The sequence below is a fragment of the Pan troglodytes genome, chromosome 5 (assembly GCF_028858775.2).
Source record: "Pan troglodytes isolate AG18354 chromosome 5, NHGRI_mPanTro3-v2.0_pri, whole genome shotgun sequence".
Classification (NCBI taxonomy): domain Eukaryota; kingdom Metazoa; phylum Chordata; class Mammalia; order Primates; family Hominidae; genus Pan; species Pan troglodytes.
This window is the reverse complement of record NC_072403.2, coordinates 87,149,156-87,172,908: the sequence shown is the minus strand read 5'-3', so window position 1 is coordinate 87,172,908 and position 23,753 is coordinate 87,149,156. Positions and strand designations below refer to the sequence as shown.

Here is a 23,753-nt window from a genome sequence, read left to right as displayed (position 1 = left end):
ATGCCTCGAGCAAGAGAAGATGCCCACGCGGGTCCCCAGCACGCTGCTCTTGGCTGGAGAGGGCAATGTGCACGCCCTTGGGGACAGATGCCTCTTCCACCCAGTCTGCGGCCTCCAGCCGCAGGAAAGGGAAGCCCGTGACTGTCTTTGGATCCCCGGAGGGTGACTGCTCAACTCCGGGGTTGATAGATGCATTGGCAGCTTGGAGCCAAATCAACAAGAGTTCTCTCTTTTAAACAACAACGACAACAAATCAACATTCAGAGTTACATGCTCCTCAGTCAACAACTCCGCCATCACACACACACACACACACACACACACACACAGAGAGAGAGAGAGAGAGAGAGAGAGAGAGAGAGATAGAGAGAGAGAGAGAGAACATCTGGGCCGAGATACAAACACCAGCCAGCTTGGGCTGGCGTGGAAAGTAGCAGTTTTCCTTTTCCCTTTCTCGACGGGGTGTCGTTGTCCGGGGGCTTCCCTGGCCGTTTCAGGCAGTGGAGCAGGCCAGGGGCGCAGCCCTACTGGGTGCCCGCTTGGCGGCCTGAGGGACTTCTCTGTTCTCGGGCTCGGTCTTTGAGGCTGCCACCAGTCCACGCGCGGTCTGCAAGCCTGGTTGGACTGGGCTCCCTGCTCTTTGTGTGTTGGGTGGGGAGGCGAGTGAAGGGCTAGCTTGGGTGCAGACGCCAGCTGTCGACAAATTCGGGGCTCAGTGATACCAGGGCAATGTGGCTGCAAGCCTGATTGGGCGCAACGTTGAGAAGGTCGGGTGTTTCATCCCTGGGACGCGCTCACTCACTAGGGGTTTGTCAGACATTCTGGTTGTGAGGATTTGAAGGGGGAAAATCTTGTGTACTGTGTAGGCTCTTTGTGCGAGCTGCCCAGCTGGACTTCGAGTGGGCTGTGTGGTTGGGGAATGTGCAGAGGCGGCGATTCCTATTTGTCTTCATTGTCTCCCTCTTGTCTTCTCTCTTGCTTTCGCCGGCTTCTGCTGGAGGCAGCCTGTGTGTGGGGAGATGTGCAGAAAGGGGAGCGCCCTACAAGTTCTTGTCATTCGAAAGGCAAGTTTGGAGGCTATCGCGCCTAGTGGAGAGGGAAGGCCAAATTTGCAGACGTCAGAGCCAATGAGGAAGAGATATTTACATTGGGAGCATGCCCTCCCATTCTACTATGGCGGGCGGTTAGTTCCAGAGAAGCAGCTCCTCTGTTCCCTTGCGCCCCACCCCGGTCCTTTGTTGTTCAACGCTCCCCCAGCGTTACAGGAGTAACCTTTGGGCTTCAAGAGGCCAAAACGGTGCAGGGCCTATACTGAGGTCAGACGTTATAATCAGAATCTCTCCAGTAGCATTTTTCTGATTTCTTGGTGTGAGTGCTCGAAGCTTCCTCCCTTGCGCCTTGTACAATCTGGCAACCCTGAGTACCAGACTCCCTGCCCAGGAACAAGGGGTAGGATGCCAGGATGGAGGGGGCTGTAAGAAGAGGCGACGTTGTTGGTAGAATATCAGCCCCCTATTTGGCTTCTGCAGTATTGTGTGTGGAGGGGTGCTTTGGGGTTTCAAACTTACTCCTCTTCGCCCCTTTGGCCCCGCGAGGTTTTAAGGGCAGAGCTTTCAGTCCGAAGCCTCCGCTCGGGGCCAGGTTTTGCTCTGGTCCGGGTGAGAAGTTTCTGCAGTGGATGCAACTTGTTACTGAGCGGCTTCCTATTCTGAGAACTCCTGGGTTTCATAGCTTTCCTCTCCCTCTCTTTTGGCTCAATTTAAGCCTCCCAGTTCCGTCCTGAAGCACCAGGGGAGTGAGAAAGGACTGGGAAAGCCATCCCATCACTGAGCCCCGCGCGGGCGGCTGTCCGGGTTTCCAATCGCGCTTGGAGATTGAAAAAGACAGAAGGCGCGCCGCGTGTACAGACAGTTAGTTAATGGAAATCCTGTAAATCGGTTTTAAGTGCACCCAGGACAGAGGGGGAGGAAGATGGAGGTGGTGATATCAGATGAAGGATGGAGATCCGCAGGAGCGGGGGTGAATGGGTTACGCATCCTTGCATTTCCGAAAATGGGAGTCGCTCCCCTCCCCATTGTTCTTAATGTAGAAAAATTCATTAAAGAAATCGCAGGGATAGGGAAACCCGAGCTTCCCAGTCCGCCCCAAGTGGCGGAGTATGCGGCTTCCCTTGGCAGGGAACCCGGCTGCGGCTGTCCCCCTCTACGCTCCCTCCCTTCTCCCCGCCCCCCAGCGGGGCACTGCTACTACGGCGATCGCCACCTCACGCCGAAGGAATGCTCGAAGTATGCACACGTTCCCAAAAGTAGACCTCCTTCACCGCCGGAGGAGCATACATCACCCCGTGGCAGCCGTCCACCTTCTCAGGCGTTTCGTAACCGAGTAAACTGAGAGCTGGGAACAGCCCTCTATTAAGTAGCCCGCGGCGCGGAGTCTCTTCCCACTTGGCTAAGGCGAACCGCCCCAGACGCGTCCGCGCGCCGGCAGCTGCAGGCTCAGGCCATCTCCAGTCGTCCTGCCGCGCCCGCCTCTCCTCCTGGGATTCTCCTCCTCCTCCCGGACTTCCCCGCAGCTGCCCACGCCTCGGCGGCCGCCAGGTGCTCCTGGAGCGCAGCGCCTATCGCCGGGGCGTGTGGGGGCCACACCGAGCACCAGCTTCTCCGACGCCGGGAAGCCGCTGTCGCCGCCGCTACCTCTCCCTGTTGCCGCTGCCTCAGGTCAGCCTGGTTTCTGTCCCCTTTCCCCTACCCCATCATTCCCAGAGACAACTCGGGAAACGGCGTCTAGCTTGCACCTTGCCCGGAGCGGTGAAGAATCCTGGGCGAGGACAGTTTGGACTTGTAATAGTGTAGATGGGCTAGAGCTTTGCCTTGTATACTGAGATTTGGTGATGCTTTGGGGTTTTTGAGGGAGAGGGGAATGTTGCTTTTCTTAAGAGCTGAGCAAAGTTTTGTGCACGCAAAGCATCTCGTTCAGTGTTTCCGTTTCTAGAGGAGTTTCATCTGTAGATGCTGTCGATTTCAATGGAGGGCGCGCTGGGTTCTGGGGCGGCAGGGCCCTGGTTATCTCGCGGCTGTGGCTTTGTCGGGGAGGGCAGGCGTGCGGCGGGGGCGCTGGGAAGGTATTTTGGTGACGCACGGTGCGGAATTCTTTGGAGGGCCCGCTGAGTGCTCTGCAGCTCGTCGAGGCTGCACGGGTGTGTGTGGCATCTCGTAACAGATTCCTAGTGGAGTGTTCTGGCTGCTTCCTCCCCTACCTTTCAGAGCATCCGAGGTGGTGGGTTAGGCAGCACTAGGGTACTCATTCTTGGCGGACTTTCCCCAGCTCCGGGAGAAAGTCCCCTCTCCGACTCCCTCCCGGTGCATTGGTGGAGGCCCTATTCGGGGTCTGTGAGATCTCCGCGGCGGTTTCCCACTCAGATCCTAGACTTGTGGGGATCAGAAAGCGTGGGTCGCCGGACTCGTTCACCGAGCGGAACAGGTACCCCCAAGCGGGCGTCCTCGGGAGCCCTCCAGTGACCAGTTCAGGGCTCCCTGGGACTCTGGGCCAGGGAGACTCTCGATCCGGACTCTGTAGTCTTCTAGTGAATGCTGGGGAAAGATAGGGCAGGAAAGGAAATAAACGCTAAGCTCTCCTTTGGCTAATGCCAAGGTCGTGGTGGGTGGGAGAGGAGGTAGGCGACGCGGACGCGGTGTGTGTGTGTGTGTGTGTTTGTGTGATTTTCTTTTTAACTGGACGCGGGAGTTAAGGAATTGGGTTCTTCCAGCAGGGAATTGGGAGGGGGCGAGTTGGCAGAAGGGGACGAGTCCACTTAGCCCCCACTCCCACCCCAGTGGACTCATTTTTATTCATGAGGGTGAAGTGTGGGAGTCCTCGCTGCCACGTAGGGGCGGCCGCTTTCAGATATTTATGTCTGAGAATGCTCAATGAAGTGTTGCTAAGCATTCAAATGAATGTTTTGGCTAAAAAGGAGAGAAAGCGTTTTCTTTTTTAAAACATATATTGACGGGATGCTTGGCTGGCTGGCGTTCCGATATCCCGGCGCGAGATGATTCATTCTTGCAGCTAAGTCGGGAAAGCGATAGGTGGCGATCGAGACCCAGCAAAAGTGTTTCCACTCAGGTTTTCGTTGAGTTCAGCTGTTAAAAAAAAAAAAATCTGCGCACAGCTTTTCGGTGGGTCGATTGTTCGCCTTTAACTTTTCGCGAGCACGACTGCCAACTGAGTTGGAAATTATTATACCAAAGTTAAGGCAAGACAATTGGAACAATGGGCCAGTCTCACCTCTTGCTTTTCACTGATGTAGAAGAGGGTTAGAAATGTCAAACAGTTGTTAATTAGGAAGAAAGAAATTGCTAGACCCCTTAGATACTTAGGGCAGTGCCAAAATTTTAATCTTGGCTTCATAAAAAGGAGCTCCAGGCTATTTGGCACGCCTGCTCATCAGACATTTAAAATGCAATTTACACACAGGCTGAGGAAAGCTGCCCTCATGCTTTGTGCCAATAATTTGGAAAGTCATCGTTGGAGATTGTCAGTTTCTTTTCTCAAAGAGGCCTCGACCTTTGGCTCATTTTTGCATTCCGACGCAGGACAGTCTCCTATCCCCCTCCATTTTTCCTGAGGCCTAGGCTGTTGGCTTACAATAATTTATGTACTTCAGAGTCAACTCTTTTTATGTTTTGCCACTGGCAGCTTCCCAGTTTAGTTCCTTGCTAGTAGCTTTTGTCTTTGGGTTGAACCCTAGACTATTTTAGGAGATTCCATTCTGTAGACATGGGTTAAGTACCTACTGTGTGCTGGGAAACCACAAAGATGAATAAGATTCTTTGTCTTTAAGGAATTCATAATGTAATTACAAAATTAGAAAAAATCGGAACAGAACATATTCTCCTCTGGGGCATATATACTAATAATCTTCCAGCTTAAATAAACAGTTAAATACAAAGATTATTATTGATAATTTTTATTTAAAAACACGTTGGAAAAACAGACTAGGGTGTCTTGCTTCTTCCATTTTGCTGCCTTATTTGTTATTATGTATTTTGGAGTTGTTTTTCCCTCATCTCAGGTAAAGGATTTATCAGATGTGAAAACAACACAGTTAGCAGGAGGGTCAGGTTTCAGCTGGGCCTTACATATTTCTGTATAATCCATTTCAGATCTTAAAGAGCTGCATATTTGAAAGCAGAACAAAATGAAGGAAAAAGAGAATTAAAAAGGTTTATTATACTTTTCCAAATTACCCTGAGACCACTAAAGTACAGTTACCTGAAGAGTTCAGCAGCTAGGAAAAAGCAGTCAAATAAAATCCCCAGCTGGAAGAGATATTTAGTTGAGTGAGGGATAAAATGACCTCTGAATTAGCCATTACCCAGGCAGGATGAAATCATGTGAGGGCTGGTAAAGGCCTTCACCCGGGATGCTAAGCAGGACCAGTCTCCAGGAGAACAGGACCCTTTTTAAACTTGAACTTCCTCCTAGGGCCATGATTAAACTTCTGTAGACGAACTTGACTTACACTGCTTCACAATAGGCCCATTATGTGCTGGAGTAGGCCCTGTGGTTATTAAGGCAGATCTGGTCGGGTTCTGGACTAGGTCCAGGCTCCAGTTCTAACCTGGTTCAAGGCCTGCCCAGACCCAGTTCTGATGCGGTCACTGCTTCCTCCCGCAGATCTCTTCATGCCGCTGTAAGCTCGGAGGCCAAGGATGCGGAGTAGGCTTCCCCCAGCGCTTGCCGCCCTGGGCGCGGCCCTGCTCCTGTCTTCCATTGAGGCAGAAGGTAAAAGGCTCCCTTCCCCTTCACCGAGTGACAATGCAAAATTCGAGAAAGGAAAAAACACAACTTTCTTGCTTCTATTGCTTGCTCTGTTTTCCCTGCGCTTCGTGCTTTCTCCGGTGGTTTCTCTCCTTCAGAGAAACGCCCCTTTCTCCTGAGGTTTGTCCATTTCCCAGCTCTCAGGTCCAGCTCTTTCGTATTCTGCTTAATGCATTCCGTACAGTGCTGTGTGGTCTTCTTGAGCTTGTCTCTGCGGTGTGCTGTCCACACTGCCACCTGCACTGCCGCCTAATAAGAGGACCAGCCGCCCGAGAGGGGGCGACGGCTCTAATCAGCGCAACCAACAGGACACCTCCGGGTGGCACCCAGGAGCTCCGAAGAGCGGGCGCACTCGCTCGCTTGGCTGGTAACCAACCACCTGGCTCGGGGCTGCGACCTCGGTGACAGAACACAATAAAAGACTCCAACAGCGCTGGCTCTGCGCCTCTGTGTGCTTTGTGGGGAGCTCAGTCGGCGGGGCGGACGGTGCGGGCAGATGAGCCAGCAGCCAAGCAGCCTGGGGGATGATGGCAGGCAAGCGGAGATCCGGGACCCCAGGTGTTCGCACGACCTAGGGTCGCGGCTGTCCCTGTTGGTTAGCAGGGCTCCAAGGCGCGTGGCCTGGACTGGCCTAGCTCAGACAGGTTGAACCTGGGCCAAGGTTTCCAGCCTGGGAAGCGAGCGCGCGCCGGAGTTGCTGGGCACCACCTCCAGTGTCCTGCCCTTGCTCCATCCTGCCTCCCTCAGGGACAGCCGGGTGCGTCGGACCTTCCCGCGGAGGCAGTGGGGCGCTCCGAGATGGGTTTCCAAAACGGCGCCGTGTGGCCCCTCCTCTAGAAAATGGAGGGCTTTTGTTAGATGTCCCACCCAATTTTATTTGTTGTGTGCACTTGATGTCTTAATTTCTCACTGTTCATTAAACAAGCCATTTCTATATGTCAACCCCATGGCGGCTTCTGTGGTCCCTCAGTTGTCACTGGAGACCTGACAAATTAGTTTTCTTATTCTGCAAAGAAAATGGGGTAATGTCATGAAAGATATCTTTTTTTTTTTTTCAATAAAGAAATACCCCTGATGAAGTTAAGGGAGGAAAAAAAAACACTTCTGCCAAGTGACAGCTGTGGAAGTTCTGGGTTGAGGTGTGCTTTTTTAGAGGCTGTGAGAAAGTATGGTTGTTTGCATGATTATGCCAAGGTTTTCAAGGTTTCTATAGTGTTGGATTTTCTACTTCAAGACTACAGGTAAAAAAAAAATTAGGGGAAGCAGAGTGTTTCCAAAATGTATGGCATGTTAAGAAAAGTGACAGAAACTTGCTGACTTTTCTTAGCTGATGAATATTTTATGAATGTAGAGGCTTTTCAGAGTGGCCTCTGTGAAGTAATAGTCAGATGGGGTTGCTTTTAATGTTCCTTTCTATGTCGTTGTTAGGAAGGAATTTTATTTGAGGAACTTCTGGAGGCCCTACTACAGATATTTTTAGATAATTCACTGAAGTGGCCCATTTATTGCTCATTAAGAAAATAGTTATTTGAAAATCAGAAAGAGTTGAGAATTCTTAGAAAAAGAATTAGGCTGGAAATGATGTAAGTGGAAAAAATTGATTCTGAATTAGATATTGGCTGGTTAGCAAGTGCAGTTAAAAAGAACAACTTACTATCTACATTTCTGATTATTCCCATATTATATTTTATCTTTTAAATTTGTATTTATTTCCATATGGTACAGCTCTTTTTTTTTGCTTTCTTAAACTGTGTCTTTTCTTGTATCCCATCTCCTTAAGTTAGTATTTAATAATTATATTTTAATAGGATTCATTTTTTGGCCTTATTCTCTAGTTTGGCATTGTCAAATAGAAATATGGTATGAGCTACAAATGTAAGCCACATATGTAACCTACATTTTTTTTCTGGTAGCCATATTCAAAATGGAAAAAGAAACAGGATAAACTAAATTTTATAATGTATTTTATTTAACCTAAATTATTTCATCATGGAGCCAATATGAAAATTATTAGTGAGATACCTGACTTTTTTTGTACTAAGTCTTTGACAACTGGGTGTGTATTTTATACTTACAGTGCAGTTTATTCTTTAAGTTATTTTTATTTTTCCTGAGACAGAGTCGCGCTCTGTTGCCCAGGCTGGAGTGTAGTGGCTTGATCTTGGCTCACTGCAGCCTCCGCCTCCTGGGTTCAAGTGATTCCCATGCCTTAACCTCCTGAGTAGCTAGTACTACAGGGGTTTGCCACCATGCCTGGCTAATTTTTGTATTTTTAGTAGAGACGGGGTTTCACCATGTTGGCCAGGCTGGTCTCGAACCCCTGGCCTCAATTGATTCACCTGCCTCAGCCTCCCAAAGTGCTGGGATTACAGGCAGCACAGTTTATTTCGTACTGGCCACATTTTAAGAGCTTGCTAGCCACAGATGTCTGGTTGCTCCCGTGTCAGACAGCACAGCTCTGCTGTTGACTACTAAGTGGTGCTAGGAGCCTTTGAAGGGCTAACAAAATTTGGGGCCAAAGCCTTTCTGGGGTCACTGGGCTGGAACCAGAATTTCTTTGAAATATTTCTGTTGGGGGCATTTCAAAATTTCAACTTGGGACTCTATTTGGTACCATGCCATTTTGATCTGAGTCCTAAAGTAGCCACAGTTACGTTTCTTTTCCTTTCATGACTCACACTTGCACTCTTATATTCATACTATTTTATTACCATTTTCTATGACCTTAATGTTTTGTATATTAAAAACCCAATACCTTTTTGAAAACATTAAAATGTTTTGGTATTCACTTTTTGCATTTCTTCTTTTTTATAGTGGTAATATTTTTGTCTTGTTTTTCTTCTGCTTATTTGTATTAGGAGCTATATTTTTCATACTATGTTATCTTGTCCTATAGAAATAAGAGTGGAAATGATTTTTTTCACTTCAGTATTTATAATTTTTAGCCACTGCAGAGACTTTATCAACCGCATCACTGCATAGACTTTATCAACTGTATCTGAGTGGCCTAGAATATATGAATTATTTTTGGTTCATGTATGATACAGTATGTTAATTATCCTGTAGAAAACTTAACACTTTGCATATAAAGGTTAATGGTCAGTATTCCCTGAGAACTGGGCACTTTTCTAATTAATCTAGGATTAGAGATGAATACAAGTTTTCTGAAAAACAGAGTGTTAATTTTGGTTAGTCTGATTTATAGTTTATAATATATAATGAACAATTGAATATTATCAATTCATCAGTGAGTTGTGGCTATAGCTTTGTCTTGTGTCTAGGTTGAGACTAATTTGTATATATTTTTATAATCCTATGTCTAATTTGTGTTATAACAGAAATTTCAAACTAGAGGCTAACATAGAGATCATCTGTTCTACTTCTCTCGTTTTCCAAATGAGAAAATGAGGCCCAGAGAGGCTGAATCACTTGGTCAACTAATGCACTTACTTAGATATGAAAAACAGACAAGACCCCAGTCTTCTAGTCCTAGGTTAGTGCTGGTTTGGTCACACTGTGCTTTCTTTGTGCTTGACAACTGGTTGATCTGGAAAGTTTAATGAGAGGGCACGTTTTGTAATGTGTACAAAATGATCTGTAGCTTATTCTAAAATATTATTTTTTCAACTGATTATTTATGGTACCTTGAAAACTCAAATGAAATGAATTTCTATATCATGGCAAAGATCATTAAAGTTATGCTAATTTTGCATGGCAAATGTAAATTAATGCCTATAGAATATAGTTAACTCATCACTTATTGCACACTTGTCAAGATTTCTCCTATTAAGGTAGTATCCTTTCTAGTGTTGTTATCACAGATATCAAACTAAAGATCTTACTAGTTCATCAAGATATTTTAGTAGTGTATTCTTAGTTTTGATATATCTACAGCGTGTTATATATACTTACCAAAACTTATTAGACTCCTCTACTCCCTCTCATCCATTTTCCCACCTGTCTATCCATCCTTCCCTTCATTCATCTCTGCAGTGGCCGGTAATTTCTTGGACATAGCCCCTTTTTGGGTGCCCTATTAAAAATGTTTCAAAAAGTTATATATCAAGATGGACACTTTAGTTTTAAATGCTTGAACAAGTGTATAAAGTTAATATACCAAATTTCATCTATATCTGAATTGGAGATACCTGAATACCACATATTTATGTATATATGTATAATAATATGTAATATGTAATAACAATATTACATGTGTAATACATATGTAATATGTATCATATATACACATATAATTATACATGTATGTATATATATAAATCAGCTACATATAAATATTGTTTATATTTACAAATATAGGTATATATTAAAAATATGTATATATTAAACCCATTTATGCCTAGTGTTCCACTATTGGAATGCTAAGCATGTGGGAGTGATTTATATCCTACTGCTCAAGGTCATTGCCAAGGTCTGATTACAAAAATTCAAAAAATTGCAATCTCAGGTATAAATGGGTTAAAAGCAACTACATATAAATATTGTTTTCTAAAGTTAATTTTTGATGGAAATATTTCTTCTACTTTGCATTTAATCTAGTACAGTAGAAAACTGTATGTTTTGTAGTCAGACCATGTAATCCAACTGTTGTTGCCTATTGGCTGTGTTAATCTCTCTGAATTTCACTGATTTATCTGTACAACAGGGATAATAAGGCCCATCATTGGGTTCTTATAAGGAAAAAAGCAGCAACACAGTAACCAGCTCTCTGCCTGTTATAGAGAACACTCAGCAAGTTTCAGCTATTATAAATCATTCCCAAAATGTCCTAAATCCTGCCAGTTTATGTAACAAAAATTTCATCAGAATGAGTCTTCATAGCATAGCGTTTTGATAACAAAAACATTATCTGTAAATATGGAATTAAACTATAAGAATAAAAATACTTAAAATTTTAGTCTCTTCACTGTCAGTATTCAGTTTTTTTGAATATATGTAAGATTGTTATTTATTTGTAATTTTCATTCTGTTTCTCTTGGTTTGGATTCTCATCCTATGCAACTATGGCTCTTTGCAGTTATAATCAATATGCAGCTAGTGCATAATTGAAAATTTCTGGGCTGGGCACAGTGGCTTATTCCTACAATCCCAGCACTGTGGGAGGCCAAGGAGGGCGGATCACCTGAGGTCAGGACTTCAAGAGCAGCCTGACCAACATGGAGAAACCCTGTCTCTACTAAAAATGCAAAATTAGCCAGGCATGGTGGAGCACACCTGTAATCCTTGCTACTCAGGAGGCTGAGGCAGGAGAATCGCTTGAACCTAGGAGGCTGAGGTTGCGGTGAGCCAAGTTCGTACCACTGCACTCCAGCCTGGGCAACAAGAGCGAAACTCCGTCTCAAAAAAAAAAAAAAAAAGAAAAGAAAAGAAAAGAAAATTTCCAGCATCAGCATTGTCTTAGGGAACACTTAGACTCTGTGATGATGTGATGGTGTTTATGAATTATTTTTATGTAAAAGAAAATATTTTTAAAATTAATAAAGTACATTTTTCAGCACTGATTTATGTTGACATGGGTCATACACTCACATCTGCTTTATTATTATTTTTTCATGAAACAAACAAATGTACAAATAGAATGGCATGCCTGAAAAGCTGTACATGCAATAAAATCAGCCAGAAGAAAAGTGAAGCGGGCTCTCTGTTGTACCCATGCGGGTTGGCCATTCTTTCCTACTTTGATTCCCACATATCACAGTTTCTATGAACACCTCAAGATCCTCTGAAATGTTAAAGACTTTTCCCCACAGTCAATTTTTCAGTTTATCTGGAATCCTGGTCATTTGGATATCAACAAGGGGGGCTGCTACTGCCCTTCAGCAGTTTTAACCTAATGTCCGCTGCTTCAGGTCATTTTCCTTCCAAGGTTGGTGGTACTGTTTTTCCATGTACTGATTTTTTTTAAAAGCATGCTCAGGCCAGTGCGTCTGCCTTTGCATTAAATTTGTCCTGAGCCATTGCTATTGGAACAATATTTTATAATGATATTCTTAATACCCGTTGTCCTATTAACATCTGTTGCATGCATGTTATACTAAGTGATGAGTACAGCTAAACCTCAAAATATGATTAAAGACTGAAGAATGTTGAGTAATTAAACTATGCATGTAGATTAATAGTCTAATCTCACTGCCTGTGTATGGATAGTAAGAATATAACATTCATTCCAATACTAGTGTATCCAATAAAAATAAAAAGCCATCTCCTACAGTTGGACGCAGCAGTCCACTAAAGCAAATGTTTGCTTAATTATTTCCATTAAAACATGTTATTAATATTACATAAATCTTTAACCCCAGTTAAATTCTGTGACTCATGTCTCAAAGCTGCTAGTGTATTTTAATTGACCTTTGAAAAAACCTGAAAGGAAATTGTAATCTCTCAAAACAGATGCAAAAATTCTGACTCACAAGGAATACTTTCAGACTAAAACATTTTAGGAAGAGTGTGGCTGAAAGTCATCTTAATTTGTTGACCTGTTTCAAGAGTAATAATTTTTAATTCATCAACCATGCACTGACAGTGAGTCAGTACAATGCTGCATGATGAGGCATGAACATTGTAGAGAGAATATCATTATAAAATATTTAGGAAACGTCTTTGTGTAATGACTACTGTACATGGAGGCTTTTGTTCATTGTGGGAAACTAAAAACAAGTCAACATTTCACTGACACATGCATGATGCTCTACAGTTTTGTATGTAAACTATTTCTTTCCGTACTTTTCAGTTATTCCTGTCATTGACTTTTCCAAGTTTTTATGCGCAGTCATGTCTTCAGATCACTGATCCTTCTTCACTGTTTTCTTTAAGTTCTGTAAATAAATGTCCATAAATATACATTGATGTTGTCTTTTCATAATTAACCATTGTTTTGTAAAGGACCATACTGGCATTTTAATCTAAAATGCCCTTTCTAGTATGGAGTATACCTGCTGCAAAGGAAATAATAGTGTTGGTTTACACCCTGGAACATTCAGCAAGCTGGTGTAAACAGGCAGAATATTAGTTTTATAAACTTTTGAATATCACTATTTATATATTTATAAATTATTAACATCACTTATTTTTGAATACTTGCCTATGAATATGAATATACATTTAAATGTATATTTCCTTGTCAGATATAACTGTTTCCCATGATTCCTCATTTTCATTAAAATATATTTTTCATCTCTGCTACATATTGAGATTTATCAAATAACAATGAATAATTACAAGGCAAATAATGCAGAGAATGAACCAAAACCATCGTTGATTCTTGTCCATATTATGGGAAAAAACATATTATGTCAATGTTTTGAATTAACTTCTCTGGTTGTAAGCAGGTTGTGATTTGGCATGCTTGTTCAAAATGCACTCAGCATGTATCGAAATTCCTTTAATTGTTATGTGAATTGTTTGCATATGTGGTTATTATATGTGATTTCATTGTACTTGTATGTACTTGTATCCAAATATGTTTCTATTATGCTTGATTTTGCTGGCCATTCTTGAATGACCTAGCAACTCAAGAATCAAAAGTGTTTTGTGCTGTCTTCTGTAATATGTATACTCTCTGATGTTTTGTCAGCTTTTAGTTTTATTCTTATCCAACAACATATCTTTTATATTTGTTGGAAACAAATTTATGCAAAGACAATTTTAGAAAGCTTTGCTCAACACAATTCTTTATTAATTAAATTGACCATTTTGTGACATTGAAAAGTTTAATAATATAAACTCTCTCTTTTGCAGTTGACCCACCTTCAGACTTGAATTTTAAAATTATAGATGAAAATACTGTTCATATGTCATGGGCAAAACCAGTTGATCCAATTGTGGGTTACAGAATAACAGTGGACCCTACAACGGGTAAGTTTTGAGATTGGGGTTTTAGGACAGAAGCATCATGATGATATAACTCAATCTCCACCTCTTCTCCCCTTTCATCATGAAGAAGCTGAGCTTTAGGAAGCCTGAGGGATTTGATCCATGTCACCAGACATTTGCTGAACTCAGGTTTCAGATTTCCAGTCTAGTATCCACTATTATATTTTAATGTTGTTGAGTTTAACATGTTTTGCTGTGGTAGGCTGTTATTATTAAAAATTGACTCTATTTTTACCTGATCAGAATATTGTTAGTAACCTTTGATCTTATAGAATCAAATCCTCATTCCTTGGCATTCTTCTTGAATTACTTAATCTTTTCAACATTTAAAGTATCAGCTGATGAAGTAAGTTGTTACAACTTACCCAGTGTCCTACACATTTCAGTATCCAGGAAACACCATTCTGTGATAATGGTAAACAACCATGATGACAGATAAGAATTTACTTTGGCTAGGTGGATTCCATTGACACTAGGCTGAATCTTTGGAAAACAAAACAAAACTTGTTTTGCTTGTTCTCAGGCATTATCTTTAGTGTTAATAATGTTGCCAAAATGTGGAGAACCAAACTCTATTGATTAATTTTTAGTTCTAAAATGGAATGAGAAAATAACCATTTCCACTGACTGTAAACTAGTTCAACCATTGTGGAAGACAGTGTGGCGATTCCTTAAGGATCTAGAACTAGAAATACCATTTGACCCAGCCATCCCATTTCTGGGTATATACCCAAAGGATTATAAATCATGCTGCTATAAAGACACATGCACACGTATGTTCATTGTGGCACTTATTCACGATAGCAAAGACTTGGAACCAACCCAAATGTCCATCAATGATAGACTGGATTAAGAAAATGTGGCACATATATACCATGGAATACTATGCAGCCATAAAAAAGGATGAGTTCATGTCATTTATAGGGACATGGATGAAGCTGGAAACCATCATTCTTAGCAAACTGTTGCAAGGACAAAAAACCAAACACCACATGTTCTCACTCATAGGTGGGAATTGAACAATGAGAACACTTGGACACAGGAAGGGGAACATCACACACTGGGGCCTGTCATGGGGTGTGGGGAGTGGGGAGGGATAGCATTAGGAGATATACCTAATGTAAAGAGTTAATGGGTGCAGCACACCAACATGGCACATGTATACATACGTAACAAACCTGCACGTTGTGCACATGTACTCTAGAACTTAGCGTATAATTTAAAAAATAGTAAAAAAAAACAAAGAAAGAAAATAACTACTTCCACTAACATTGGCTAAATGGTAGGAAGAAGTCTTGACTGGCTGACAGTAGAGATGGAAGATGTCAACACAACTTATTACTAGAACTGTGTTTATTTATCTTTTAGCCTTTAAAAATACCAATGATTTTACATATTGATTTACCAGGAAACATAGCTTTTTTTAAAAAGATGATTTAAAAACTTAAAAAGGGGTAAAAAATTTACTTTTTTCTCTTTCAGTCTTTTCTCCCCAAATATATTTGCAGTTAACATATTCATTCCAAATCAGAAAATCGGTTCTAACAGGGTCCATCCAGTTTCTAGATGTTGGGAATAACTGACACCTAACACTTCCAAAACTGGCACTGGGGCTACCCAACCTGGCAGAGTCTGAGTGTCTTGATGTCCTCTGGGGATCTTGGTTGGTTTTGCATGTTCCACCTGCAAACCAAGAGCATTTTTCAGTGGTCTGTTGCACCTGTTATCTTTCCTAATTATTTATATTTTGATGAAAACAATATAATTAAAAATATCATCAGGCACGTAATTCCCAGGAACCACCAGGTTTCCTGATTGAATTGAGAATTAACAGAATCTAGAAGGGAGTACATAACTGCCAAAATATAAGTAAACACCTAGTATACTGGACCTTGAAATATTTGATACCTGCTTAAGTCAATGCAGAGGTCAATGTTACCCATTAAGGCATGTAGCCATTTGAGTATGGAATATGCACTGCTTCCACACAGATTTTTGCCCACTAGGGGTTGGTCTTAACCTATGGGGTTTGTTTTCTTTGAGTTTATTTTCATCTCTTATTTCTCTCTCTCTGCTCTCCTCCAATGCATAATTTAAAATTAAATTCATTTTCTCTGCTTCATCTCTTATTTATAAAACTGTTATCTACCATTAGTCTCCAAAACCAATGAAAGATTTTTAGTTCGATATTCTGATATACCTTTAAACTAGAAATGTCTTGAATTCTCAAACAAGTATTAAATATGATTGTAACAAATAAAAGCAATACCAGTCCATTTATTAAATTTCTAAAATTCAAAATTTTAGTTTTGGAAGGCAGTAAAAAATAATGTTTGAGTGTCCTGAAAAAATGTATATACTGAATTTTTCAGATTTTGAGTACCTCTGGGAATTACAATGTATTGTGTTGTGTTATATGTGAAAAATGTTTTGTTGCATTCATATTTTTCCTTTTGATATTTCCAGATGGGCCTACTAAAGAATTTACCCTTTCAGCTAGTACCACTGAAACTTTATTGTCGGAACTTGTACCTGAAACAGAGTATGTGGTGACAATAACTTCATATGATGAAGTAGAAGAAAGTGTACCAGTTATAGGACAACTAACAAGTAAGCACACATATAAATTAAAATATTTGTATAATTTTTATTTTGCAGAAGGTTTTTCCAACTTCAGATTTAATCTTTTATGATACAAAGTTAATTTACACCAGTACTAACTATTTTTTTCTGTTATCCTAGTTATTAGTGGACATGAATAATTCATTCCTGATTTATAACTCTGGTCTCTGGAAACAGCAGGAATGTTATGAATGAAGACCATTAAAAATGTTAACTTTGCTGGACAACAATGTGAATATCTTTTTGAAATATCTCAAAAATATCACTAAAATAACTTACTTGTAAGGGAATGATTATTTGGCAGTATTCTATGACCAGCTGGGCAGAGCCGTACATTTAAGAGACAATAACAAAAACTAATATAATATATTTATTCTATTTTAAAGAGAATATCTGCTTGGGTTCATTTCCTTTTGTAATAATAAAGTTTTAACTTAGTTCAAACAGGTAGTTCGACAAAGCCAGTGGAGAAGAAACCTGGAAAAACCGAGATACAAAGTGAGTGTTTCTCTTACTATTTTTGCTTAGATTCATGGAAGTCATAAATGTAGGATAGAACAGATGTTCCAATTATATACATAGATTGATCTTATTCCTATATTAATTTCTATAAGCTTTATCTAGAAGGAGCACAGACAATATAAGAATAATGTATAACTAAGTCATTATAACCTAAGTTCTGACATTCTAGCTAGTTTTTCATTCTATTTACTAGATATTCTTTTCAATGGGAGTGTTTTGAAATTGTGTGTGTCCAACTTTTCCTGCAGGATTTTGGCAATAGGTGAAAACAAAGCACATCTCAGGACTCAACTCATTTCTCAAAGACAAACTGATAGCAGTAGGTGGTACTTAGGAATATATGAGAAATACAGGGCTGGAACATGAGAGAGATGCCCTCAGCTAGTGTTCAAAGTAATACAATTGCCATGAAAATACTTTTCTAAGTCTATGTGTATGTTATGCTCTTCTCTAGGTTATTTACATGGCCTTAGTTGATGGTAGTTGTAACCTTTTTGAGAGTCTCTGTAACACACCTCTTATAAATTGGTGCATTTGTAATCAGATGAAAGCAATTTTATTTAGTCTAGATCTTGCAGTTATTAGCCTCCTTTTGTCTTATATTGCTTTTCTGACTTATGGGGATAGATCCTTAAGGGGTTTCTTGGACTTCTAATTTTGTCATCTCGTAAAACTTGGATTTATGACCCAGAATGACAATAAAAAGATTATAAACACAAAGGTCTCTTTATCTGGAAGTATCCCCTCCAGATCACTGTTTATCATTATTTCAGATGCTAATATTTTCAACAATTATTATTTATTTTAAATTGAGGTATTATGCCAAGTATTGACTTTTTAATAGGCTTAAATTGACCTATTAAATAGTGTGCAAAACTTATTTAAGCATACAACTTGTATTTATTTGGCTTGCAAAATTTTTCAGCACCCTCTCCTTCTCTTCCTAGCCAAATACTTCTTTTATTACCTATCAGCTGACTGCAAGAACAAAATCATCATCAGAAAATTCACTTGGTATTGCATTACAAATACAGATTTTCATAAAACCAACCTGACCTCCACCATAGAGAGAAGGAAAGATAACATATTCAGTTACAAAAGCTGATCATTGTATTTTGATAATTTCAGGATACCACATGGATTTTTAACTTTTGAATAAAAATAATTGTTTACCCTCTTTGTTCACTAAAAGTAGGTTTTAATTGTCAAATTTAAATATATTGATAATTAGGACTATATATTTTGGCTATTTTGCATAATTTTATGCTTGTTTTTACTTCTGTCAGGCTCCCTTAGCCCTCTAGACTAACCCTAATGCAAACTTTAGACAATTATATTGAAAAGTGCAAGAGTATATTAACAAATTAGATCTTCAACTCAACTGCACTTCCTTGAATGGTACAGCAATTATTTTGTATTTATTTGTTGATAAATACCAAGGAATAAAAACCCTTTGCTTATATTTCTTTTGTATGACTCCTAAATGTTTTATAAAATTTGTGCTTGTAAAGAAGAGTGAGGGTATAGTTTATAAAAATGGATAGGTTGATAGCACGAATACTTCGACTTTATGCTCCCGGAGAGCAGATTATAGATCTATTTATCTCTTTTTGTATAATGTCTTATAAAGCAATTTAAAGACATCTAGTTCCATGAATTCATCTTGATAAAGGCATTGAAAATGCTTCTATGTGTTGTTAGTAAAATTGTATATTTCTTTGTGCATGTGGGTGAAGAACAATTGGTGAATATGTTCTAATGAACAGAATGATTTAAGGAGCCAACATTTTTTGCAATGTTAACATGTATTGATGAGCTGATTTAATAAAGCATCATTTAAAAAGATATCAAATGTATTTCAGAATGCTCTGTCAGTGCCTGGACTGATTTGGTTTTCCTCGTGGATGGCTCTTGGAGTGTGGGAAGAAATAATTTCAAGTACATTTTAGACTTTATTGCTGCTCTTGTGTCGGCTTTTGACATTGGGGAAGAGAAGACAAGAGTTGGAGTTGTTCAATACAGCTCTGATACCAGGACTGAATTTAACTTAAATCAGTACTACCAAAGGGATGAACTTCTTGCTGCAATAAAAAAAATTCCATATAAAGGTGGCAACACAATGACAGGTATGTTCTACAGATTTTTTAAAAGTTAAAAATAAATGAAATGTCTGTTTCAGAAAGAAATGATGCATTGCCTATTACATATTAAATATTTTTGACATTGTTCACATAGTTTTTGACTTTGGAAAAATTGTGTAGTACAGAGTAAATGAACATGTTTCTTTTCCCTTTAGGGGATGCCATTGATTATTTAGTTAAAAATACTTTCACGGAATCTGCTGGGGCAAGAGTTGGCTTTCCTAAAGTGGCAATTATTATTACGGACGGAAAATCCCAGGATGAAGTGGAAATTCCAGCAAGAGAGCTTCGTAATGTTGGAGTTGAAGTTTTCTCCTTGGGTAGGTTAAGTTCAGTTAATTATTTCCATTTTACAACTCCTACAGTATACTTAATGTTTAGGAAGATGAAAGATTGATTCCTCAAGGAAGGATGCTATTAGAAGTGTTTACTGCATTTTTATAGTGTAATACTAAAGACTTAAATTGTCTTTAAGTAAAAATTCTGCTTATCTATTTCCCTCATATAACTCCCTTAGCATATGTATTTAGGAAGGTGGTATTCACATTCTTTGCCAACTCTCTACTTTTCAAAGAATGCTGGGCCAATGATTCTAATAAAGATCCTCCTTGTATTATCATTAAGTGTTTTTTATGTGTTTCCTATATTATGTAATACTTGAAGAATTCAGAGGGCTCCAGCTTATTGAGGACTCTGGAAGAAAAAAGTATTATCTTTACAGATGGCAAAGACATACGATGGTATGGTTGGGATGAAAGCCCACTCTGTTTAATCAACCACTTTATTCCTCTTTGGCTGACCACTATATGTCAAATTACAAAAGTTTTTGTCATCCGCACAGTTGCATGTGCAACTGTTATGAAACAAAGCAATTCTGGCTTATGACTTAATGACGATTTGAATATGTCTTCAGTTGTGAAAGATGGAGAAAACAAAGAACTTCTCCAAGTCAGTTGGCACATTTCCCGTTTCAATATGTCCTTATCCTTTTGTTTTGAAGGCATTAAAGCTGCAGATGCAAAAGAACTCAAACAAATTGCCTCCACACCTTCACTGAACCATGTTTTCAATGTGGCCAACTTTGATGCAATTGTGGATATTCAGAATGAGATCATCTCCCAGGTGTGCTCAGGTGTTGATGAACAACTTGGTGAATTGGTTAGTGGAGAAGAAGGTGAGTAGACTGTGTAGCATTCCCCATGTGTTAGTCTTTTCCATTGTTTGAGTGTTTATAGTTATCTTAGAAGTAGACATATTTGTTTAAATATTTCTTCCAGTGATTCTCCAATTGTATACTCCATTGTATTGTTTTTTAGCAACTCAACTTGTTGATACCATTTGTATTGTTTTTCCTTCTAGTGGAACATTCAATAAAATGTATCATTGCACAGTTCTTAAAATTTTTTTGGTGGGGGACAAGTTATGATTTACTCTTTTCTTTAAGACTCTTTTGTGTACATTGAATGTCTATCTGATTATGCTATTCTGCTACTTGCTTTAATTACCTTGCACTCTGATTTAAACATTGATGGGCTGGAAAGACATTTGCAACTTAAAATAATAACAATGTTTCTGTTAACTAGCTAAGGACAAGGGTTTTCTATCACTATACTCTGCGTAATGTTTTGAAAGCTTTTAAGAATATTTCAAAGATCAGTCAATGTGATCCTCCCCTTAGAAAATTCTCCCATTTCTATTAGTTATTACTTCTAAATACATGGGAGAAAGAAAAGACATTTCAAAAGCATCCTTTTGAACATTAAAAATAGCAACCCAAAGCCTTTATATTTTTCCATCATTGTTCTTCTCTCAGCTTGAGAATCGATAAGTGATTAAACATAAATTCTAAATAGTGACATCTTCAATCATACAAACTCTTTAATCTTCAATCTCTGAACATTTTGTCAAAATGTTCATTGGCCCTAATTCTGTCTGAGAACCTCTCATTACTTCATGGGCTCTCAATCTATCCTTTGTTTTATTGTCTACTGTCTAACCTTTTTGCTTTATATTATAAAATCCATCTCACTCACCTCCACTTTTCTCTGATTACTTCTCTTTACTCAATCTTTTAAACAGTTTAATTCTTCCTGGGGTGCAGTTGCATGTATGCAAGGGTAGGCCAGACTTTTTTTCTGCCACTGTTGGAACTTTCCCTGTGTAGGGGGCTGGGGCTGCATCACAGGTGTTCACATTTCTCTTTAGTGTCTTCTCTCTTCTGCTGGACTAATCTAAGGCTTCTCTCTTCTGCTGGACTAGCCTGTACTGCCTCTGTATCCCTCAGGTTTGGCCAGATTTCCATGTGGCATCTCTGTGGCTTCCCTCCTACTATTTTCTACTTAAACATCATTTTAAATATATATATATGTATATATATATTTATTTATTTTAAAAATTATTTTCATTTTTTAAAACTTTTAAGTTCAGGGGTACATGGACAGGTTTGTTACATAGATAAACTTGTTTCATGGGGGCTTGTTGTACAGATCATTTCATCACCCAGGTAGTAAGCCTAGTACCCAATAGTTATTTTTCCTGATCCTCTCCCTCCTCCTACCTTCAACCCTCCAATAGGCCCCAGTGTGTATGTCATTTCCCTCTATGTCTCCATATGTTCTCATCATTTAGTCCCCACTTATAAGCAAGAACATGTGGTATTTGGTTTTCTGTTCCTGTGTTAGTTTGCTAAGGATAATGGCCTCTAGCTCTATCCATGTCCCTGCAAAGGACATGATCTTGTTCTTTTTCATGGCTGTATAGTATTCCATGGTATATATGTACCACATTTTCCTTATCCGGTCTATCATTGATAGGGTTTTAGGTTAATTCCAAGTGTTTGATATTGTGAATAGTGCTGTAGTGAATATACGTGTGCATTTATCTTTATAATAGGATGATTTATATTCCTTGGGTTTATACCCAGTAATGGGATTGCTGGGTTAAATGGTGTTTCTGTTCTTAGTTCTTTGAGGAATTGCTGCACTGTCTTTCACAATGGTTGAACTAATTTACACTCCCAGCAACAGTATATAAGCATTCCTTTTTCTCCACTACCTCACCAGCATTTGTTATTTTTTGACTTTTTAATAATAGCCATTCTCACTGGTGTGAGATGGTGTCTCATTGTGGTTTTGATTTGTGTTTCTCTAATAATCAGTAATGTTGAACTTTTTTTGGTATGATTGTTGACCACATGGATGTCTTCTTTTGAAAAGTGTCTGTTTATGTCCTTTGCCCACTTTTAAATGGGGTTGTGTGTTGTTTTCTTGTAAATTTGTTTATGTTCCTTATAGATGCTGGATATTAGACCTTTGTTGGATGCATAGTTTGCAAAAATTTTCTCCCATTTTTTATGTTGTCTGTTTACTCTGTTGGTAGTTTCTTTTGCCATGCAGAAACTCTTTAATTTAATTAGATCCCATTTGTCAATTTTTGTTTTTGTTGCAATTGCTTTTGGCATCTTTGTCATGAAATCTTTGCCAGGGCCTATGTCCTGAATGGTATTGCCTAGGTTGTTTTCCAGGATTCTTACAGTTTTGGGTCTTACATTTAAGTCTGTAATCCATCTTGAGTTAATTTTTGTCTATGGTCTAAGGAAGGAGTCCAGATTCAGTCTTTTACATATGGCTAGCCAGTTATCTGAGCACCATTTATTGAATAGGGGGTCCTTTCCCCAGTGCTTGTTTTTGTCAGGTTTGTTGAAGATCAGATAGTTGTAGGTGTTCAGTCTCACTTCTGGATTCTCTATTCTGTAACATTGGTCTAGGTGTCTGTTTCTGTACCAGTACTATGCTGTTTTGGTTACCACAGCCCTGTAGCATAATTTGAAGTCAGATAGCGTGCACCTCCAGCATTGTTCTTTCTGCTTAGGATTGCCTTGGATATTCGGATTCTTTTTTGTTCCATATGAAATTTAAAATAGTTGTTTCTAGTTCTGTGAAGAATCTCAATGGTAGTTTAATAGGAGTAGTGGCCAATCTATAGATTGCTTTTGGCAATATGGCCATTTTAATGATATTGATTCTTTCTATCTATGAGCATGAAATGTTTTTCCATTGTCATCTCTGATTTCTTTGAGCAGTGGTTTGTAGTTCTCCTTGTAGAGATCTTTCACCTAACTACTTAGCTGTATTCCTAGGTATTTTATTCTATTATTCACAACTCCCATTGTGAGTGGGATTTCGTTCCTGATTTGGCTCTCAGCTTGACTGTTGTTGTGTATAGGAATGCTAGCAATTTTTGCACATTGATTTTATATCCTGAGACTTTGCTAAAGTTGTTTATCAGCTTAAGAAGCTTTTGGGCTGAGACCTTGCAGTTTTCTAGAGGGATTATGTCATCTGCAAACAGGGATAGTTTGAGTTCCTTTCTTCATATTTGGATGCTTTTTATTCCTTTTTCTTGCTTGATTGCTCTGGCCAGAACTTCCAATACTACGTTGAATAGGAGTGGTGAGAGAGGGCAACCTCATCTTGTGCTGGTTTTCAAGTGAAATGCTTCCAGCTTTTGCCTATTCAGTATAAACATCACTTTTATGTCCTACATCTGGTTGCTTTTTTGAGGAGGCGATGTGTAAATTTGGGCCTGTTTTTACACACACTTCCTGCAGGTTGATCTGTAAAAAATTATAACTATATCTTCAGGGAAGTTGATTCCATTGACAAATCCAGAATTTTGATATTGTCTGAAATATCTTAAAATACTTTATGTTAACTGTCAAATACATGACTATGTTCTATGTTGAGTAAGGATCACCAT

General features: G+C 39.6%; 1 protein-coding gene and 1 long non-coding RNA gene across 9 annotated transcripts in view; one reads left to right on the top strand and one right to left on the bottom strand.

Moving 5' to 3' along the window:
- Positions 1–2,440: 2,440 nt before the first annotated feature.
- The window catches only part of COL12A1 (collagen type XII alpha 1 chain), a 121,528-nt gene continuing 100,215 nt past the window's right edge, over positions 2,441–23,753 (top strand). For 2 of the 8 annotated variants that reach the window (XM_063813197.1, XM_063813198.1), the window contains exons 1-8: positions 2,441–2,717; positions 5,677–5,784; positions 13,576–13,692; positions 16,177–16,320; positions 16,771–16,830; positions 18,717–18,980; positions 19,151–19,315; positions 19,996–20,169. In XM_063813197.1, coding sequence (XP_063669267.1) covers positions 5,712–5,784; positions 13,576–13,692; positions 16,177–16,320; positions 16,771–16,830; positions 18,717–18,980; positions 19,151–19,315; positions 19,996–20,169 — 997 coding nt within the window. In that variant the 5' untranslated portion in view covers positions 2,441–2,717; positions 5,677–5,711. Of the gene's footprint in view, positions 2,718–3,402; positions 3,481–5,676; positions 5,785–11,640; positions 11,705–13,575; positions 13,693–16,176; positions 16,321–16,770; positions 16,831–18,716; positions 18,981–19,150; positions 19,316–19,995; positions 20,170–23,753 lie in introns of those variants that run through there. The other 6 variants (XM_054686051.2, XM_054686054.2, XM_063813199.1 and 3 more) reach the window with 4 other exon arrangements.
- Positions 4,951–5,446, bottom strand: LOC107975200 (uncharacterized). Its single transcript, XR_001718525.3, has 2 exons — positions 5,272–5,446; positions 4,951–5,173 (listed from the first exon to the last, which is right to left on the bottom strand). It is a non-coding gene; the product is annotated as an uncharacterized LOC107975200 (long non-coding RNA).